Source organism: Bubalus kerabau, chromosome 19, assembly GCF_029407905.1.
Source record: "Bubalus kerabau isolate K-KA32 ecotype Philippines breed swamp buffalo chromosome 19, PCC_UOA_SB_1v2, whole genome shotgun sequence".
NCBI classification, from domain to species: domain Eukaryota; kingdom Metazoa; phylum Chordata; class Mammalia; order Artiodactyla; family Bovidae; genus Bubalus; species Bubalus kerabau.
In genome coordinates, this window is record NC_073642.1 from 55790367 (window position 1) to 55808000 (window position 17634).

The following is a 17634-nucleotide window of genomic DNA, read 5'->3' on the forward strand; positions in this document are numbered from 1 at the left end:
AGGAAGAACGGTGCGTCCCGGAGACCTGTGCGCGCATAGAGAAGGGAGCGCTCGCCTCCTTGGTCTCCAGCTGAGGCTCTGGAGGAGGGTGCGACGGATATAGGGACTCGAGGTCCGCCGTGGGAATGATCCACGAACTGCTCTTGGCTCTGAGCGGGTACCCAGGGTCCATTTTCACCTGGAACAAGCGGAGTGGCCTCCAGGTACTGTCCGGCTCGGAGCGCGGGAACTAGCGAGCTCGGAATGGGTGGACCCGAGCCAGCGCTTGGGAGGAGGAGTCTGAGGGAGCAAGAAGGCGGGGCTGGCAAGGACCGACCGAGGCGTGGGGGGCGTATCCCTGGACGGGTAACCTGAGGGCTGTGCCCTAGGGGCTTAGGGATTGTTTAGACACCTGCAGAGGGTTGGGCCTAGGCGGAAAGCGGAGGGTGGATCCCTACTGGCTCTGCCTTAGGGGAGGAGGGAATCCCGGACCAGGCCTAAGGTTGAAGTGTCCGGGCGAGAGTTGCTGGAGAACTGGATGTAAAAATGAGAGAGGCCCTTTCTCCCATCTTCATGCTTGCATAACGTTTTAAACTGAGTTTTGAAAGCTAGACCAAATACACAGTGCCAAATATACAATATGGAGAAGGAAATGGCAACCCACTCCAGTATTCTTGCCTGGAGAATCCCGTGGATGGAGACTGGTAGGCTGCAGTCCACGGGGTCGCAGAGTCAGACACGACTGGAGACTTCATTTTCAGTTTACAATAAAGATTCAGCCAGTTTTTTTGAATGAAAAAGTGAGTGTTTTCCTTATTACTCCTTGTTGGAAAAATCGCTGCACTCAGAGAATTTGGAGCAGGGGAGGCTTTTCGTGTATCCAGGGATGTTCAAGGGGGCTATGTATATACTATATATATGATTTACCTGTATGCCTTAATCTTCACAACCACCTATCTCCATATTAGAGATTAATTCCCGGTGTCAGGGATCACATAGAGAATAAGTTTAGGGTCTTGAACCCAGGTCTGTCTGACTTCAGTATTTGAACCACTCTTCTACTCCTGCTTCCAGTAATATTATCTAATCATTTCCATAACTTAGTAACTTACGTATTGTTGGCCCCAGTTTACAAAAGAGCAAACTGGAGCTCAGAGGACTTTATGGTGGCTAATCTTAAAAAGGCAAGATTTGAATCTAGCTCTGATCACAAAGTCATGCCTGTTTGTATGAGAATTGGTAGTATAAGCTGTGGAGGAGCAGAAGAATTACATTCTTGGTTTTTACAACTTATAAATCAAACAGATTCCTCTTATTATTTCTTTGCACCTGTAAAACTAGCACAATGCCAGGCATGTAGGAGGAAAAGGCTCAGAAAGTAATTGTGTGCTCTTAACTATGAAGTAAAAAGAGACAACAGAATATGGGAATAATAGCTGCCTTCCTTTTTTTCTTATAAAAAGTCTTAGTTGGATATTTTCTTCTTTAAGTTCTCAGTTTTAAAGTTACCGTCTAAGAAAAACTTTCTCTAACCACCTCTTTAAGTATACTTCTAATGCCATTATTTTCCATCACAGCAACTTATTTCCCTTAGAGGACATCATAATTCATATGATTTATTGTTGTTACCTTGGAGAAGGCAATGGCACCCCACTCCAGTACTCTTGCCTGGAAAATCCCATGGACGGAGGAGCCTGGTAGGCTGCAGTCCATGGGGTTGCTAAGAGTCGGGCTCGACTGAGCGACTTCACTTTCACTTTTCACTTTCATGCATTGGAGAAGGAGATGGCAACCCACTCCACTGTTCTTGCCTGGAGAATCCCAGGGACGGGGGAGGCTGGTGGGCTGCAGTCTATGGGGTCGCACAGAGTCAGACACGACTGAGGTGACTTAGCAGCAGCAGCAGCATTGTTGTTACCTACATATATAGTCTTTCTGTCACATAGGTTGCCTATGGGGGCAAAGGCCCCAGTGATCTTCATAGATGTTGCAGAAGCACCTAACAGTTTCTGCCACATACTGGTATTAAGATATTTGTGAGGGACTTCCCTGATGGTCCAGTAGCTAAACTCCACTGCTCCCAATGCAGGGAGCCTGGGTTCAATCCATGTTCAGGGAACTATATCCCACATGCTACAACTTAGAGTTTGCATGTCGAAGCTAAGATCCAGCACAGCCAAATAAATTTTTTTTTCATTAAAGAGAAAGATACTTAGAAAAAATTTTACCCAAACCAGCAAATATTGCATACTTTCTTCAGAACAGTGTTTTTCACATTTGGATAAAGTGTAAAATTGTCATGAATGTTCTGTGTTGATAAAAATAATTTTATTGTAATATAGAATATGTACACACATTAAGCTAAGTATAAACTCATATTGTTCTTGAACAACTGTAAACCCAATTATTTTTACAAAGTAAATAATGCTACCAAATTGATAATTCACATTGACAATCTGACTCAGCCTCTCAGTGTTGGCACTGTGACATTTTGGACTGGATAATTCTTTGTTGTGGGGACTGTCCTGTGCGTTATAGGATGTTCAGCAGCATCTGTGATCTCTACTCACTAGATGCCAGTAGGACCCCTGGCAGCCAAAAATACCTCCAGACATTACCCTATCCCTTGGGGGCAAAATTGCCCCAATTGAGAACCATTGAGCTAATGCAGCATATACTTTTGTTTTGCTAAACCTAAATTGTCAACACTTGAGTTTAATAGTAGAATGATTTTGCTGCAGATCTGGCTATTTCCTATTTTGACTTTAGTAACTCTGTTCATATAAGTAGGTTATACTAAACAGTACCAATAACTTTAAGGTATCATTTGCTGTTTCAGAATAACCAGACCTTGAACTTTTCTAAAATTCCTGCAACACTGCGCAAATGCCAATTTTAATAGTAATATCACTTAATAACTGAATAGGACTGTCCTAATAATAAGAAATATTGCTCATTTGAAAAGACCCTGATGCTGGGAAAGATTGAGGGCAGGAGGAGAAGGGGACGACAGAGGATGAGATGGTTGGATGGCATCACCAACTCAATGGACATGGGTTTGAGTGGACTCCGGGAGTTGGTGATGGACAGGGAGGCCTGGCGTGCTGTGGTTCATGGGGTTGCAAAGAATCGGACACAACTGAGCGACTGAACTGAACTGAACTGAATAATAAGAAATTGCTGACATGTATTGAGCACTTGGCTATGTGCTTGGCACATGTGATTTACATATTTAATCCTCAAAATTATTATCTCTACTTTATAGGTATGAAAGATGAGGGTATTGCTTGCCTAAGATTTCAAGGAAGTAAGAGGTGACTCAGAGATTCAAACCCAAGCATTCTGACTCCAGAGACCAGGTTCTTAAGCACTGGTCATGCTACCTCTTAAAAGTTATTAACTTGAAGATATGGTTAACATTTTGTCATTAAGTCTACTTTAAATGGATTCTTAATCAAATTATTGTGGAATCAGTAACAGAAAAATTCTTTTTTGCCTATTTATTACATTTACTATCATATAAAAATGGCTTCCACAATATATAATACATTATGAATATGAAATATTCTGAGTTCCTTGTGAGTAGTAAATATATCTGACTTTGCTCCTTATTTATGGAAAGTTAGCACAGTGCCTGGGATAAGTAGGTGGTCACTAAAAGTTGGTTGATTCTCTAAAGAAGATATTCAGTGGCCAATAAACAAATGAAAAGATGATCAATAGCATGATTCTTTAGGAAAATACACAATGAGATATCATTTTATATCCTTTAGGATGGTTATTACCAAAAAAACAGAAAATAACAAGTGTTGGTGGGGATGTAGAGAAATTGGAACCCTTGTGCATTGCTGGTGGAAATGTAAAATGGTGCAGTCCCTGACGAAAAAGATACGGCAGCTCCCCCAAAACTTAAACAGAGGATTACCAAATGAGCCAGCAGTTTTATTCCTAGGTATATAACCAAAAGAAGTGAAAGCAGAGACTCTGATAGGTATTTGTACACCATGTTCATAGCAGCATTATTGACAATAGCCAAAAGGTAGAAGCAGTTTGTCCATAGACAAAGAAAGTGATTACACAAAATACAACAAATATCAACAGAATGTTGTTGTTGTTGTTTAGTCTGAGTTGGGTTTGACTCTTTTTGCGACCCCATGGACTGTAGCTCGCCAGGCTCCCCTATCCATGGGATTTCCCAGGCAAGAATACTGGAGTGGGTTGCCATTTCCTCCTCTAGGGAATCTTCCCAACCCAGGGATGGAACCTGCATCTCAGCACTGGCAGGCGGATCCTTTAACACTGAGCTACCTGGGAAGCCCACAATGGAATATTATTCCAGCTTAAAAAGGAGAGATATTCTAACATGTGCTACAACATGGATGAACCTTGAAGACACTATGCTAAGTGAAATAAGCCAGTCACAAAAGAATCAATATTGTAAAGCAGTCAAATTCATAGAGACAGAATCAGAAGGGTACTTGGCAGGGTCTGTGTGTTAAGGAACAATGGAGAGTCGTAGGTACAGAGTTTTCATCTGGAAAGATGAAAGTTCTGGAGATGCTGGTGGTGATGGCTGCCCAACAGTGTGAATGCAGTTAATGCCACCAAACTGTACACTGGATAGTGGCTGAACTGATAACTTTTGTGCATATTTTGCCATGAATTTCTTTTTAAGTTGATTGAATGAATGTATTCTCTCACTACTATTTTTCTGCTTGAACTGCTGTGAAATCTTTATATACCATACTAAGTTATCATTTGGCCATGACTTAAATTAAAAATATGAATGAAAATATGGACAGTAAATTATATGTCCAGTTTTAAAGTGCTCTTACAGATTAAATATGCTACATTAACTTTACTTTTTTTGTTCTTTTCTTTTAAGCTTTACATTTTTACTGAAATGAAAACAAAATTTAAAATTTCAGAGAGAATTTGTAAATCCTATGAGTATGTTTGAGAAACCTCTGGAGTGTGCAGATCCAAGTTAGAGCAGTATTGCTCAAGAGACTTTGTTGCAACCAGGTCAAAAACCCCAAATATCCTTACAGATCATCCCAGGAAGAAAGATTTCATAAGAAATAGGTAATATACTCAGCCATGATAAAGAATGAAATCTTGCCGTTTGTGACAACGTGGATGGGCCTGGAGGGTATTATGCTTAGTGAAATCAGGCAAAGATAAATACTTTATGAAATCACTTACATATGGAATATAGAAAACAAAATGAACAAACATAGCAAAACAGAAACAGTTGCATAGATACAGAGGACAAATGGCCATTGCCAAAAGGAAGAGGGGTAGGGTGAGGGATGAGACAGGTGAAGGGCATTGAGTACAAACTACCAGTTATAAGTAAGTCACGGGCTTGTAATGTACAGCACAGGAACATAGTCTCTTGTAATAACTTTGTACAGTGTGTAATCTTTAAAAATACTGAATCACTACATTGTACATCTGAAACCAATATAATATTTATACCTCAATTAGCAAAAAAAGAAATAGGTGATGGTGGCTGCCTCTGAGGAGGTTGACTTATTTTTAATGTACACCATTTTGTATTGTTTAAATTCTTTACCATGCATTACCACCCATTTCAATAAGTGACTAATTAGGCTAGGGCTAGGGAATAAGGTCTTTGTAGTGACTTGAAAATTCTTTTGTTATCCAGAACTTATCGATCTTAAATAGGCATCTTGCAAAGGGAGACAGCAGTTGTGGCAAGCAGAATAGCAGGCATCAGCATTCTTAGCACTATTCTCCTCCTCCAGGTGTCACAGGACTTCCCATTTCTTCATCCCAGTGAAACCAGTGTCTTGAATCGACTCTGCCGGCTGGGCACAGACTACATTCGCTTCACCGAGTTCATTGAACAGTACACGGGCCATGTGCAGCAGCAGGTAGGTTTCTGTTTTCTGAGAATGTACACCTCCTGTGGGCAGGGGCTAAGTCAGACTTTCAGTGATTCCATTGGTAATTCATGTGACATAAGTGTTTAGAAGTAATGAATGTCTCACCACTGGAATTATTCAAGTAAAGGGCAAGGTGACTCTCCCTCCAACAAGGGGAAAATATACGTGGGGACCAATTTAGGCAGATTGAGAAAGTATGCTTTGCCCAAGTTTTAGGAACCTAAATTAAATCAGTTTGAATTGGATCAGAGTTCCAACTCCAGAGGTGAAAACACAAAGCATCATTTCCAATTCCTTTGTTGCTTTGCTTCTAACTACCGTAGTCACATCGAGGCAGGCAATTCAAATCTTCAGGCTTCATTTTTTTTATTTGTAAATAAAGTTAAACTGGAGAAGGTTCTTGGCATGAGGTGAAACTTAATATTGTTCATTAATAGGAATTGGAAGTCAATGCTTTATAGTGTAGAAGCCAAAGATTCATGTCCTGTCCGTCCCTTACTGACTATAGACTGCTCAGCAGCAACCTGAGGCTGTTTCCTCACCTATAAAATGAGGATGATAGATGGTACCTATCTCATAGGGTTGTGGGGATTAAACAAGGTAGTTCCTGTGAAGTGCCTGGTATACAGCAGACCCACAATCTTTAAGAGAAATTTTAAAGTTCTCTTTTATTTCTAACAGTCTGCAGTTCTGTCAGTGGTAAGTAAAAAGATTGCTGCATTGTGTGATTCAGTGATGACTGTTTCCCAGTGGAAAGATTGATTCTGGTCTAAGAGAAAGGCTTCTCTTCTAGAATGGGGAAGGAGGGTGCTTTTCTGAAACAAATGCAGTCAGCACCATCTGCTGCTTCTTCTGTAAGCGCTTGTCAGGCCCTTGGTGGTTTTCTATGGGGCAAAGATGTTAGAGGATAATGCCTTATAAATGTTCATTTCTGGGACAGGGATTCTGGTTCTATCAAAGAGATTTTGTTGCAGAGAAAGTACATAAGCTAAACTTGAATTCAAAATCTAATCAATGCTAGTTTGCTATGAAAACATAATAATAATAACACAATGATCATATTTGGAACCTGTGTATATCCTGATATAGATGAAAAGAGCTCTAATTTTAAGTGTTTGTAACTTTGGGGTTTCTGTGGTGGCTCAGCAATAAACAATCTGCCTATAATGCAGGAGAATGAAAAAGTTGGCTTAAAACTCAACATTCAGAAAACTAAGATCATGGCATCTGGTCCCATCACTTTATGGCAAATAGATGGGGAAACAATTGAAACAGTGAGAGGCTTTATTTTTGGGGCTCCAAAATCACTGCAGGTGGTGACTGCAGCCATGAAATTAAAAGACGCTTGCTCCTTGGAAGAAAAGTTATGACCAAGCTAGATAACATATTAAAAAGCAGAGACATTACTCTGCCAACAAAGGTCTGTCTAGTCAAGGCTATGGCTTTTCCAGTGGTCATCTATGGATGTGAGAGTTGGACTGTAAAGAAAACTGAGCACCAAAGAATTGATGCTTTTGAACTGTGGTGTTGGAGAAGACTCTTGAGAGTTCCTTGGACAGCAAAGAGATACAACCAGTCCATCCTAAGGGAAATCAGTCCTGAATATTCATTGAAAGGACTGATGCTGAAGCAGAAACTACAACACTTTGGCCACCGGATGCAAAGAACTGACTTGTTGGAAAAGACTCTGATGCTGGGAAGGATTGAAGGCAGGAGGAGAAGGGGACGACAGAGGATGAGACGGTTGGATGACATCACCAACTCTGATGGGCATGAGTTTGAGTAAACTCTGGGCGTTGGTGATGGACAGGGAGGCCTGGCATGCTGCAGTCCATGGGGCCGCAAAGAGTTGGACACAACTGAGCAATTGAACTCAACTCACAATGCAGGAGACGCGGATTCCATCCCTGGGTTGGGAAGATCCCCTAGAGAGGAAATGGTGGCCTGCTTCAGTATTTTTGACCTGGGAAATCGAGCCTTGCAGGCTACAATCCATGGGCTCGCAAAAGAGTCAGACATGACTTAGTGACTAACAACAACAATATATCACTTTAAGAAATCCTAACCTCTTCTATATTCACGTGACTACATGGATTTTATATGTGAATTCCTACTTTTCCAATTCCTAAAGCTATTTGTAGTACCTTTTATTTATTTACTTATTTATTTTTGAAAAATAAAAAGCAATTTCTCTTTCATTTTGTGATAAATGAAGACATTCTGTTCTCTGGAATGATACAAGATAGAAAAAAAAAAAAAAAACTGCCTGGTTGTAAGCCAGTCTGGTCTGTTTCACCCTATGCCCATGTTCTTATTATAGCTGTGAACATTTATCTCCAGGAACTGCCAGTATCCTTTGTGGCAACCTCTGGCTACACTGTGCCTTATAACCCCTGAGCCCAAGCTTCCTCCCACATTTTTTGCTTAATTCTCCTATGGTATCTACTGCCACCAGAGCCTGACCACCCAGAAAGGCTAGTCATCACGGCCTCTAGTCAGCTGTTAGCTGCAATTCCCCCATGTAAAAGAAGAATGCTTTTATAGAAAAACTGCAGCTTTCTTGAAAGACAAGCCATATTTGTAAATAGCCTCTTGGTGAGCATCTTCTAACTTCCCGTGTTGGCTATCAGATTTGCTAATGAATTACCACGTGAGACTGGAGAAGGGTTGTTAGGAGGAGGACTGAGGTCATTTTATTTATTCAGTAAATAGTTACCCTCTCTTCAAAGAACTGTGCTAGGAAATGAAATGCAAAGATGGACAAAGTGTGAGCCCTTGCTTCATGAAGCTGTTGGTCTAGTGAGGGAACAAATAATCAAAAGTTCAATTCCAGCACTGAAAAGAGATGCTATAAAAGCAACAGAGGGGAGCTAGTAATTCTCTGGGGAGAGTTAGAAAGGGCTTTGCAGGGAAAAGATGCTTGAGTTGGGTCCCGCAGGAAGAGTAGGTATTTGTCACAAGCATGAGTACACAATTGTAAGCAGAACACACTCAGATTCATGGAGGTGCGAGATAGAAATAAGGCACATTTGGGGAACTGTTGATTAATTTGGAAATGAGGATGTGAAGTTGAAAGCAGTGAAAGATAATTTTGGAGAGAGGGTAAAGGCCAGAATACAGAGGTCACCGTATGCTATGTGCTGCTAAGTCACTTCAGTCGTGTCCAACTCTGTGTGACCCTATAGATGGCAGCCCACCAGGCTCCCCCGTCTCTGGGATTCTCCAGGCAAGAACACTGGAGTGGGTTGCCATTTCCTTCTTCAATGCATCAAAGTGAAAAGTGAAAGTGAAGCCGCTCAGTCGTGTCTTGACTCTTAGCGACCCCATGGACTGCAGCCTACCAGGCTCCTCCATCAAGAGTACCGGAGTGGGGTGCCATTGCCTTCTCCAGTATGCTATGTAGAGGAGTTTAGATATTATTCTTGGGTAAGAGGAAGCCACCAAAGGGATTTAAGCCAGAAGTTACAAGGTTAGAACTGAGTTGTTGAAGAATCTCTAGTGACAGTGTGGAAGAATACCCAGTTTGTAAAATCTCAGCCACTTGGAAAATTAAAACATTATCACATTTTAAAAGGTCAGGACTCAAAATCTGTCTCTTCAGTCAGATTTTCCTCTCATGGAAACACTACTTTGATTGGAAATTATTTAAGCAAAAATAATGCCATTAATAAAGGATAATGTCTTCCTCGGGTTTCAGGCTGTGAGCTGAAAAGCTGACTTCTCTTTGTTATTTCAGGATCACCATCCATCTCAGCAGGGCCAAGGTGGGTCACATGGAATCTACCTCAGGGCCTTCTGCACGGGGCTGGATTCAGTTTTGCAGCCTTACCGCCAGGCACTACTTGATTTGGAACAAGAGGTGAGAAGAGACGCGGGAAGCCGCACCTCTGGGACTGCAGATGAGGGCACATTCCTGATGTGAGATGCCCTCTGATATGGTCAGGTAGCTAAGAGTGAGCTATTTTCATCGGAAAATCAGAATTAATTATCTTCTGTAAGTGATCAATTCTCAGTACCCTAAAATGAACCCTAAACCTACTCTCAGATTCCCTTCTAGTTTTCACAGATGAAATAGATTCAAGATACTATATATGGAGCCCTAATCACAGTGTTTTTTGTTGCAGTTCCTGGCTGACCCCCATCTCTCCATATCACATGTCAATTACTCCTTAGACCAGGTAACAAAATGCTTCGGAATCTGTTGATATCATTGGAATACTCTAACTCAGGATATTATTTTTGAGAACTTTTTTCCTTCTGGTTTCAGAGCTCAGCATTTGTTATTTCATATGTTTTCCTAGATCAGAACTGTTTGAAGAGTTCCACATTTAATGAAAACTTACTGTCTGATGTTAATGCTCTACATTGGCCTCAGTATTAGCAGTTATGCACCTTAGACATGGAAACTGCTTGTGTCTGCCGTTCTGTCTACAGCCAACCCCCACATCAGATTGCCTTAGGATCCTGGTTGTTCTGTGGCATTGCCATCTTTATGATAAATGGGACTGGTTAGAAACAAAGGCATTTCCTGAGTTAATTTTTTTTCCTTGTGCTTGAAATATATACCATCCTAATCATTCTCTACTTTGAAGTTCCAGCTCCTTTTCCCCTCTGTGATGGTTGTAGTAGAACAAATTAAAAGTCAGAAGGTGAGTACTTTTTCCTTTTCCTGGGGTAAGCACCAAGGACATAATCATAATTCATTTTCCTTTACATTCCTTTTTGAAGACCCTAGTTTTTGGTAGTTTTTATTTATTCATTCATTCATTCATTCAGCAATATCTGCTTGGGTATCATGCTAAGTATCAGCAAAGCAAAAATAAGTTATGACCCTGCGCTTAAGCAGCTCCTGGTCCAAAAGCTGGGGGAAATAGTAACAGATGTCCCCAAGAATGCTGCTGGGTAGAGGATAAAGCTATGGATACTTGAAGGTGAGAGTTTTGTACACTAAAGATTCAAAACTTTTGGATATGGAACTTGAGAAGAAGTAGAAAGTTAATCCTTAGAAAGAAGGTAATAGGTTTATTGTGTTGGCAGCTTTCTGAGCACTGTTTAGTCATTGGGTGAAACCCAGATGTTGATTAGTTAAATATGCCTCTTATCACAAGTTTTTATCATATGCATTGAGAAGAGGGTCTCCAGTGTCCAGAGAATGTCTTTTCTGAGTAGGATTAATAATTGAGATGCTTTGAGATTTTACATTAGAAGAATCTGCTGGTTCATAATTGGATCAGAAAGGCCAAGTGGATTAAATATGTTTAGTTAATTCCTGTTTTTAAGCTGATACATTTGTGCCTTGGATATAACTAGTTAACTAGTCAGTTTGCCAGATTGCTGCTTTTTTTTTTTTCACTGTATGCGTCTAGAAACTTACACTCTGCTGCATTCATTCTGTGGCAGCAAAGTCAGTGCTCTCTGACCCTGCAAAGCTGGTTGCCCTCATCAAATAACATCAAGCTTTTATTGTGCACTTGTTGTATACCAGGCTCTGTGCAAAGTGCTTCACATGTATTATCAAGGTCAATCTCCTAAGGAATCAAATAGGTTAAGGAATGTAATTAGAGTCACACGTGCATGCTTGCTCAGTTGCTCGGTCACGTCCAACTCTTTGTAACCCCATGGACTCTAGCCCGCCAGGCTCCTCTGTCCATGAAATTTCCCAGGCACGAATACTGTAGTGGGTTGCCATTTCCTCCACCAGGGGACCTTTCCAACCCAGGGATCAAACCTGCGTCTCTTGCTTTTCCTACATTGGCAGTCAGATTCTTTACCTCTGCACCACCTGGGAAACCCCTTAGGATCATACAGAAGGTAATAAACGGTACAACTAGGCTATAAACCCAGGGCTGTCTGACCCCAGACTGTGCTCTTAACTACTCTACTAAACTGTCTCCCAAAGCTAGAGGGGACCTTCTAGGTAAGTGGGGTTAGCGTAAGAGTCCATGCATGGCTGCACACCTCAGTTGACCCTGAGCTTCCATTGGCCCCAGGAAGGAGAGTGGAAAACGAGTGGAGGGATTGTAGATGGGCAAGGGATTCCTGCCGGGGAACGGGTAGGAAGCTGAGTGCTGAGGCTCTAAATAAATGAGGCTGTGGGTGAGAACAGGGCAGTACACACAGGCACAAGGGGTCCTTTAGAGTGTTATAACCTAAAGAAATGTTATAACCCTGGATCGTGTTGATGGTTGCACACTGCTGTAAATTTATTAAACATTGTTGAAAGTACACTTAAATTAGATGAATTTTATGGTGTATAATGGAGAAGGCAATGGCACCCCACTCCAGTACTCTTGCCTGGAAAATCCCATGGATGGAGGAGCCTGGAAGGCTGCAGTCCATGGGGTCGCTGGGGGTCGGACACGACTGAGCGACTTCACTTTCACTTTTCACTTTCATGCACTGGAGAAGGAAATGGCAACCCACTCCAGTGTTCTTGCCTGGAGAATCCCAGGGACGGGGGAACCTGGTGGGCTACTGTCTATGGGGTCGCACAGGGTCGGACACAACTAAAGTGACTTAGCAGCATGGTGTATAAAGTATACCTCAGTAAAGCTGTTTAAAAAAAATAGAGACAAAAGGACATTGAGAGAGGAAGCAGGTTTTTAGATAAGTGTGTACCTTATAAGAAGTCTGAATTAGGCCTTAATCTGAAGTAAAGAGCGTTCTTTACTTCTTTTCCTGGAATTTGAAATGATTCTGGTTTCCTTAGTGCAGTTCTCAAACTTCATTGTGCATTAGAACCTGGAGCTGATTGTTAAAAGCAGATTGCTGGGCCCCACCCCAGAGATCCTGATTCAGCAGATCTGGAACAAGGTCCAAGAATTTGTAGCTCTTAAAAGTTTCCAGGTGATGCAGATGCTGCTGGGGGAAGGTGTGGGCTGGGAAAGGACAGGGATGCGGAGGGTCCATACTTAAGAACAACTATTGTGATGTTGTGATTTATAATAAGAAAAATAGATTTGGTCTTTGTCCCATTTCTGGCGCAGAGCTCCTAAAACTCAGAATTTCCTAAGTAATAAGAGCAATAAAGACATCTTGATATGCATAGCAAACCCCTATTTACCACACCTGAGCTTGTTAACCAGGTGATTTTGGGAAAACACTGAAATATGGGCTGTTGCCCGGGGAACCAACCCTGTGATTGGAAGGTGAGAACTTGCAGTCCCACGTTTCCCACCTGACCTTTGGCAAGAAAAGCGGGCAGAGGGCAGAGAGCTGGGAAGGCTCCATAGAAACCCGAAAGGATGGTTTGGAGAGCTTCCAGATTGGTGGACCAGAGTGCCTGTGTGTGCCACCGTGCCCTGCAGAAGCTCGTTTGTCCGGGACCTCGCTGTATGTACCCTTTCATCTGGGTGTTGATTGGTATCCTGGCGTATCCTTCCTAACAAATTGATAATCTAGTGAATAAATGGGTTTCCTGAGTTCTGTGAGCTGCTCTAGCAAATAAGTGGAACCCAGGGATTGAGTTGGGTTGTAGGACCCCCAGCTGGTGTCAGAGAGTTGCTTGGTGGTGTGGGGGAACCCCACCCACCCCTACACACACACAGTGGAATTGGAGTCAGAATTGGAACTATGCATAGAGCTTACGAGTTTATCCTCACTCTCCGTGGATTTTGCCCTCTGGATTGAATATAGAATATGAGATTGGGTTACATGAACTATTAAAATGGAATTCAGCTTGACAAGGTTGTGTTTTCCACAGATTCATGGTTGTCAAATCCTGGAAACAGTATACAAACACAGCTGCGGGGGGTTGCCTCCTGTTCGCAGTGCACTAGAAAAGTAAGTCGTGGCTTCACTGGGGTAGAGAGGGGAGTGGGTGGTCAAGTGACCTGACTTGGCCCAAGTTCTGTTTCCAGGTTATCTCGGGTTTCCCTCTGGGGACAGTTGTCCCATGAGTACAGGAGCCCGTGTCAGCCTTACAGTGACTCAGAAACCACAGAAAGGGATTCTAAGGTGTTGAGCATCCAGGCTAGGACCTAGCTACCTAGATGATCTTGAGGCAATCCTTCATTTTTGGATCTCATTATCCTTGGAGAATTTCCATGAAATATTCCAGATTATGCTTAGCTGTGTCTAAATGTGTATTTTGAGTAGCTTTATAATCCTCTTAAGAATTTTACTCTAACAAAATTATCCAAAAGAAGAAAATAACCATATACACAATCATTATTCATTGCAATATTGTCTGCTATATTAAGAAATGAGAAAATCACCAGTAATAGAATGCTGAATAAAAATATATTCACTTGATAGACTATAAACCAATTAAAATTACAAATTCTGAAACAACACGTAAAAATATTTTTATAATACTAACTGAAAAAAGGATACAAAATTATATGTATTTTATGATTGCAACTATTAAATAAATGTGAAATATGATCAAAAGCTTCCTGTAGAATATTCCACAGTCTGGATTTTTCTGATTATTTCCTCATGAGTAGATTCAGATTGAACATTTTTGGCAAGGATACTACCTAGGTCATATTATTCCCTGTTAGAGCATATCAGAGTGCACACAGAGCAAGTTTGCCCCATTACTGGTGTAAAGCTTCATCACTAGGGTTAGGTGTTTTCCACCAGATCTGTTTTAGAGGAACATTTTCCACTTTGTCACTGATATGTTTTCTGAGGTGTGACCCTTTGAGGCTGTGTAACTATCCCATTCTCCAACAACCATTCTGCATTTTGTTGGATAATACTTTCTCAGGTATATCTGCCTCTCACATACTGGACCTACTCTCCTTATGTGAGTCCAACAAAAGTAAAAACTTACTTAATACTGTGTTAGCCAAAAAGAGACTCCTATAAGTCCATTTAATTTTAACAGGAATCATCCATTTTGAAACTTATTTTACTCAAAAGGAGGGAAGAAATGTGCCTCTTCTAAAAGATGATCAGAACCTTTACTGAGCATTTCAGACTTCAGTATACAGGCTACAGGTTTGGAAGTTTAACCACTTAGTTCATCTGCAGAGATTGAAGTTAAAATAGCACAATTATTTTTACCTTAATTGGTCCTTTCCTTTCTGACTGACCAAACTCTCAGGCCTCTGTTTATCCAGTTTAAAGCACGCCCTCTGTGCTTTTGTCCTGAGTGAACTTCTAAGGCTCTTGCTGTCCTCTCCACTCAGGATCCTGGCCGTGTGTCACGGGGTCATGTATAAGCAGCTCTCAGCCTGGATGTTACATGGACTCCTCTTGGATCAGCACGAAGAGTTCTTTATCAAACAGGGTCCATCTTCCGGGAATGTCAGCACCCAGCCAGAAGAGGATGAGGAGGATCTGGGCATTGGGGGACTGACAGGAAAACAACTGAGAGAACTCCAGGACTTGGTGAGAGCCCAGCAAGAAGCCTAGCCTGCTCCTGCCAGGAGCTGGACAAGTCAACAGCTAGATGACCTCCCGGTGACTTGCCCCCAGCTCAACATGGCCTGGGCACGTTCCATAAATTCTGTAGACGTAGACAGTTGGCTTAGCTTAATACTCAAACTTAATGCCTAACAGTGTGAGACTCTAAGGTAGAAAATACACTTGTAAGATCCCTTTTGTTTCCCCTTTTCCTGGTATTTGCATTGAGGAGAGTAATAAGAAGTCTTGTCCCTTTAGGTCGTCTTGTTGGTACCCAGAGCTTTTACACTGCAGGTTAGTTTTGATTTGGCTCCCCAAAGTCCTGTGCTGTTCTTATCCATTCATTTATCCTGTTACATTTTATTGAATGCCTGTTATATGCCAGGCACAACTGTTCCAGGTGCCACAACCACATAAACAAATAAAATGTAGTAGTCCCTGTCCTTAAAGAGCTTACAGTTAGTGGAAGACATATTACAATATACTAAGTGCTCTGGACCAGTGAGTGTGGGTATTCTGGGAACATGGACTAGAGTGGAATGTATGTCTTAAGTGCAAAGAGTTTGGGAGAACGACGTCTCTGGTGGTTCAATTGTTAAGACTGAGCTTCCAATGCAGGGGGCTGAGGTTTGATCCCTAGTCGGAGCTTAGATCCCATATGCCACACGGCCAAAAAAAAAAAAAATTCCAGGCAGAGGGAAGGACTGTGTACAGTACAGAGGCCATGAAGGACATGGATCATTTGGGAGAACCATCAGTAATTCAGTTGAGATGGTCAAGTAAATAAAGACTGAAATATAGAGTGTAAGGGACAGTTGGAGGGGATGTGGGAAGTGGCAGTCAGTGAAGCTTTTGAGATGAGCGGAGGTAAGATCATGAAAGCCCTTGTAAATAATGGGAAGGAATTTGGACTTGAGCCTGAAAAGAGCTGGGAACCATGAAGAATTTTAGGCAACGGGTTAACACACCTCTGTATGTTATATTAGACTTTATGATAGATCACTCTGGAAACTGCGGGAAAACGTTTTTTAAAAAATTAAGATTAGCAGCAAGTACAACAGTTAGGAGAATGTTTGGGACATTACATGTGCTCAGTTGCTTCAGTCATGTCCTACTCTTTGTGACCCCATGGACTGTAGCCTGCAAGGCTTCTGTCCATGGGATTCTCCAGGCAAGAATACTGGAGTGAGTTGCCATTTCCTCCTCCAGGGGAGCTACCTGACCCAGGGATCAAACTCAGCTCTCCAGCGTCTCCCGCATTGCAAGCAGATTCTTTACTGTTTGAGCCATCGGTGAAGCCTGTTGGGCTGAAATTTTCACATTAGCTGAAAAATAGTGGTGGCCTGCACCAAGGATGGGAACAGTAAATATGGTGAAGAAGAAAGAGGCTTCAGCGATATTTAGGAGGTGGAACAGGCAGGCCGTGGTGATTGATTGGCCAGGGGCCCAGAGGGAAGCATCAGGGATGATGCCCAAGTCTCTGCCTTTAGTGATAGGTGAGTGGTGATGATAAGGAATGTGGGCTGCTGGTAGGAGAGGGCGGGGGGAGAAGATGTGTCTAACTCTGGACACACTGAGATGCTTGTAGGAAATGATCAGTGGGCTGAGCCTGAAGCTGATGAGAGCAGTCTGGCTTAAAGATAAAGTTTTAGGAGTTATCAGCATATGAAAGTTTTTAAACTGAGGTCCATGGGTGGCTTCAGAGGTTCTGTGAAGTGTATGTTTCCATATTCTTCTGGAAGGTCCATCACTTTTATACTTGCAGAGAGTCCTGTGATGCAGAAAGATTAAAAATACCTGTTATGATCAGTTCAGCCTCAGAAGATGTGATTGTTTAGGAAGAGTGTGGAGAGCGAGAGGAAAAAAGGGTCTTGGGTGGTGCCCTGAGGCACACCAGCACCCAAGCCCAAAATTGAAATGGCGGATAGCAGAGATCAAAGTCAGGAGAATGGAGTTTGGGGTTCCTTATCCATACCCTGGATAAGGGTCAAATTAGCAGCAAGTCAGGGACCTGGCTGGCTAGACAGCAAGAATCTGGGGCTTCATGGGCTAGATTAGTGTTACTCAGACTGTAGAGTGCCCAGAATTGCCTGGAGAGCTTATTAAAACATGGACTGCTGGGCCTCATCCCCCAGGTTTTCTGTAGCTCTGGGGACGGGCCTGAAATTTTGCATTTCTAACAAGCTCCCACGTGAGGCCAATGGTGCTGGCCCAGGAGCCAGGTTATGAGAACCACATGGCTGTATGACTCAGGCCTCTGTAAAGAGCTGGGCAGAGCAGACATGCGCAAGGTAGTAAATCATAGACATGCAGACCTGGAAACAAACAGAGCAGTTATTCCACGGTACAGACAAGAAGACTGAGTTCCAGACCCACTGCACAAGTTTTT

The 17634-nt window shown here is 42.2% G+C and overlaps 1 protein-coding gene across 2 annotated transcripts in view; it reads left to right on the forward strand.

Annotated features, from left to right (window-relative positions):
- The first annotated feature begins 63 nt into the window (after positions 1 to 63).
- Positions 64 to 17634, forward strand: part of TUBGCP4 (tubulin gamma complex component 4) — a 38232-nt gene continuing 20661 nt past the window's right edge. Inside the window, exons 1-7 of one of the 2 annotated variants that reach the window (XM_055556263.1) lie at positions 64 to 203; positions 5751 to 5879; positions 9628 to 9750; positions 10016 to 10069; positions 10484 to 10540; positions 13594 to 13673; positions 15029 to 15230. In XM_055556263.1, coding sequence (XP_055412238.1) covers positions 126 to 203; positions 5751 to 5879; positions 9628 to 9750; positions 10016 to 10069; positions 10484 to 10540; positions 13594 to 13673; positions 15029 to 15230 — 723 coding nt within the window. In that variant the 5' untranslated portion in view covers positions 64 to 125. The remainder of the gene's footprint in view (positions 204 to 5750; positions 5880 to 9627; positions 9751 to 10015; positions 10070 to 10483; positions 10541 to 13593; positions 13674 to 15028; positions 15231 to 17634) is intronic. The other variant, XM_055556264.1, reaches the window with a different exon arrangement.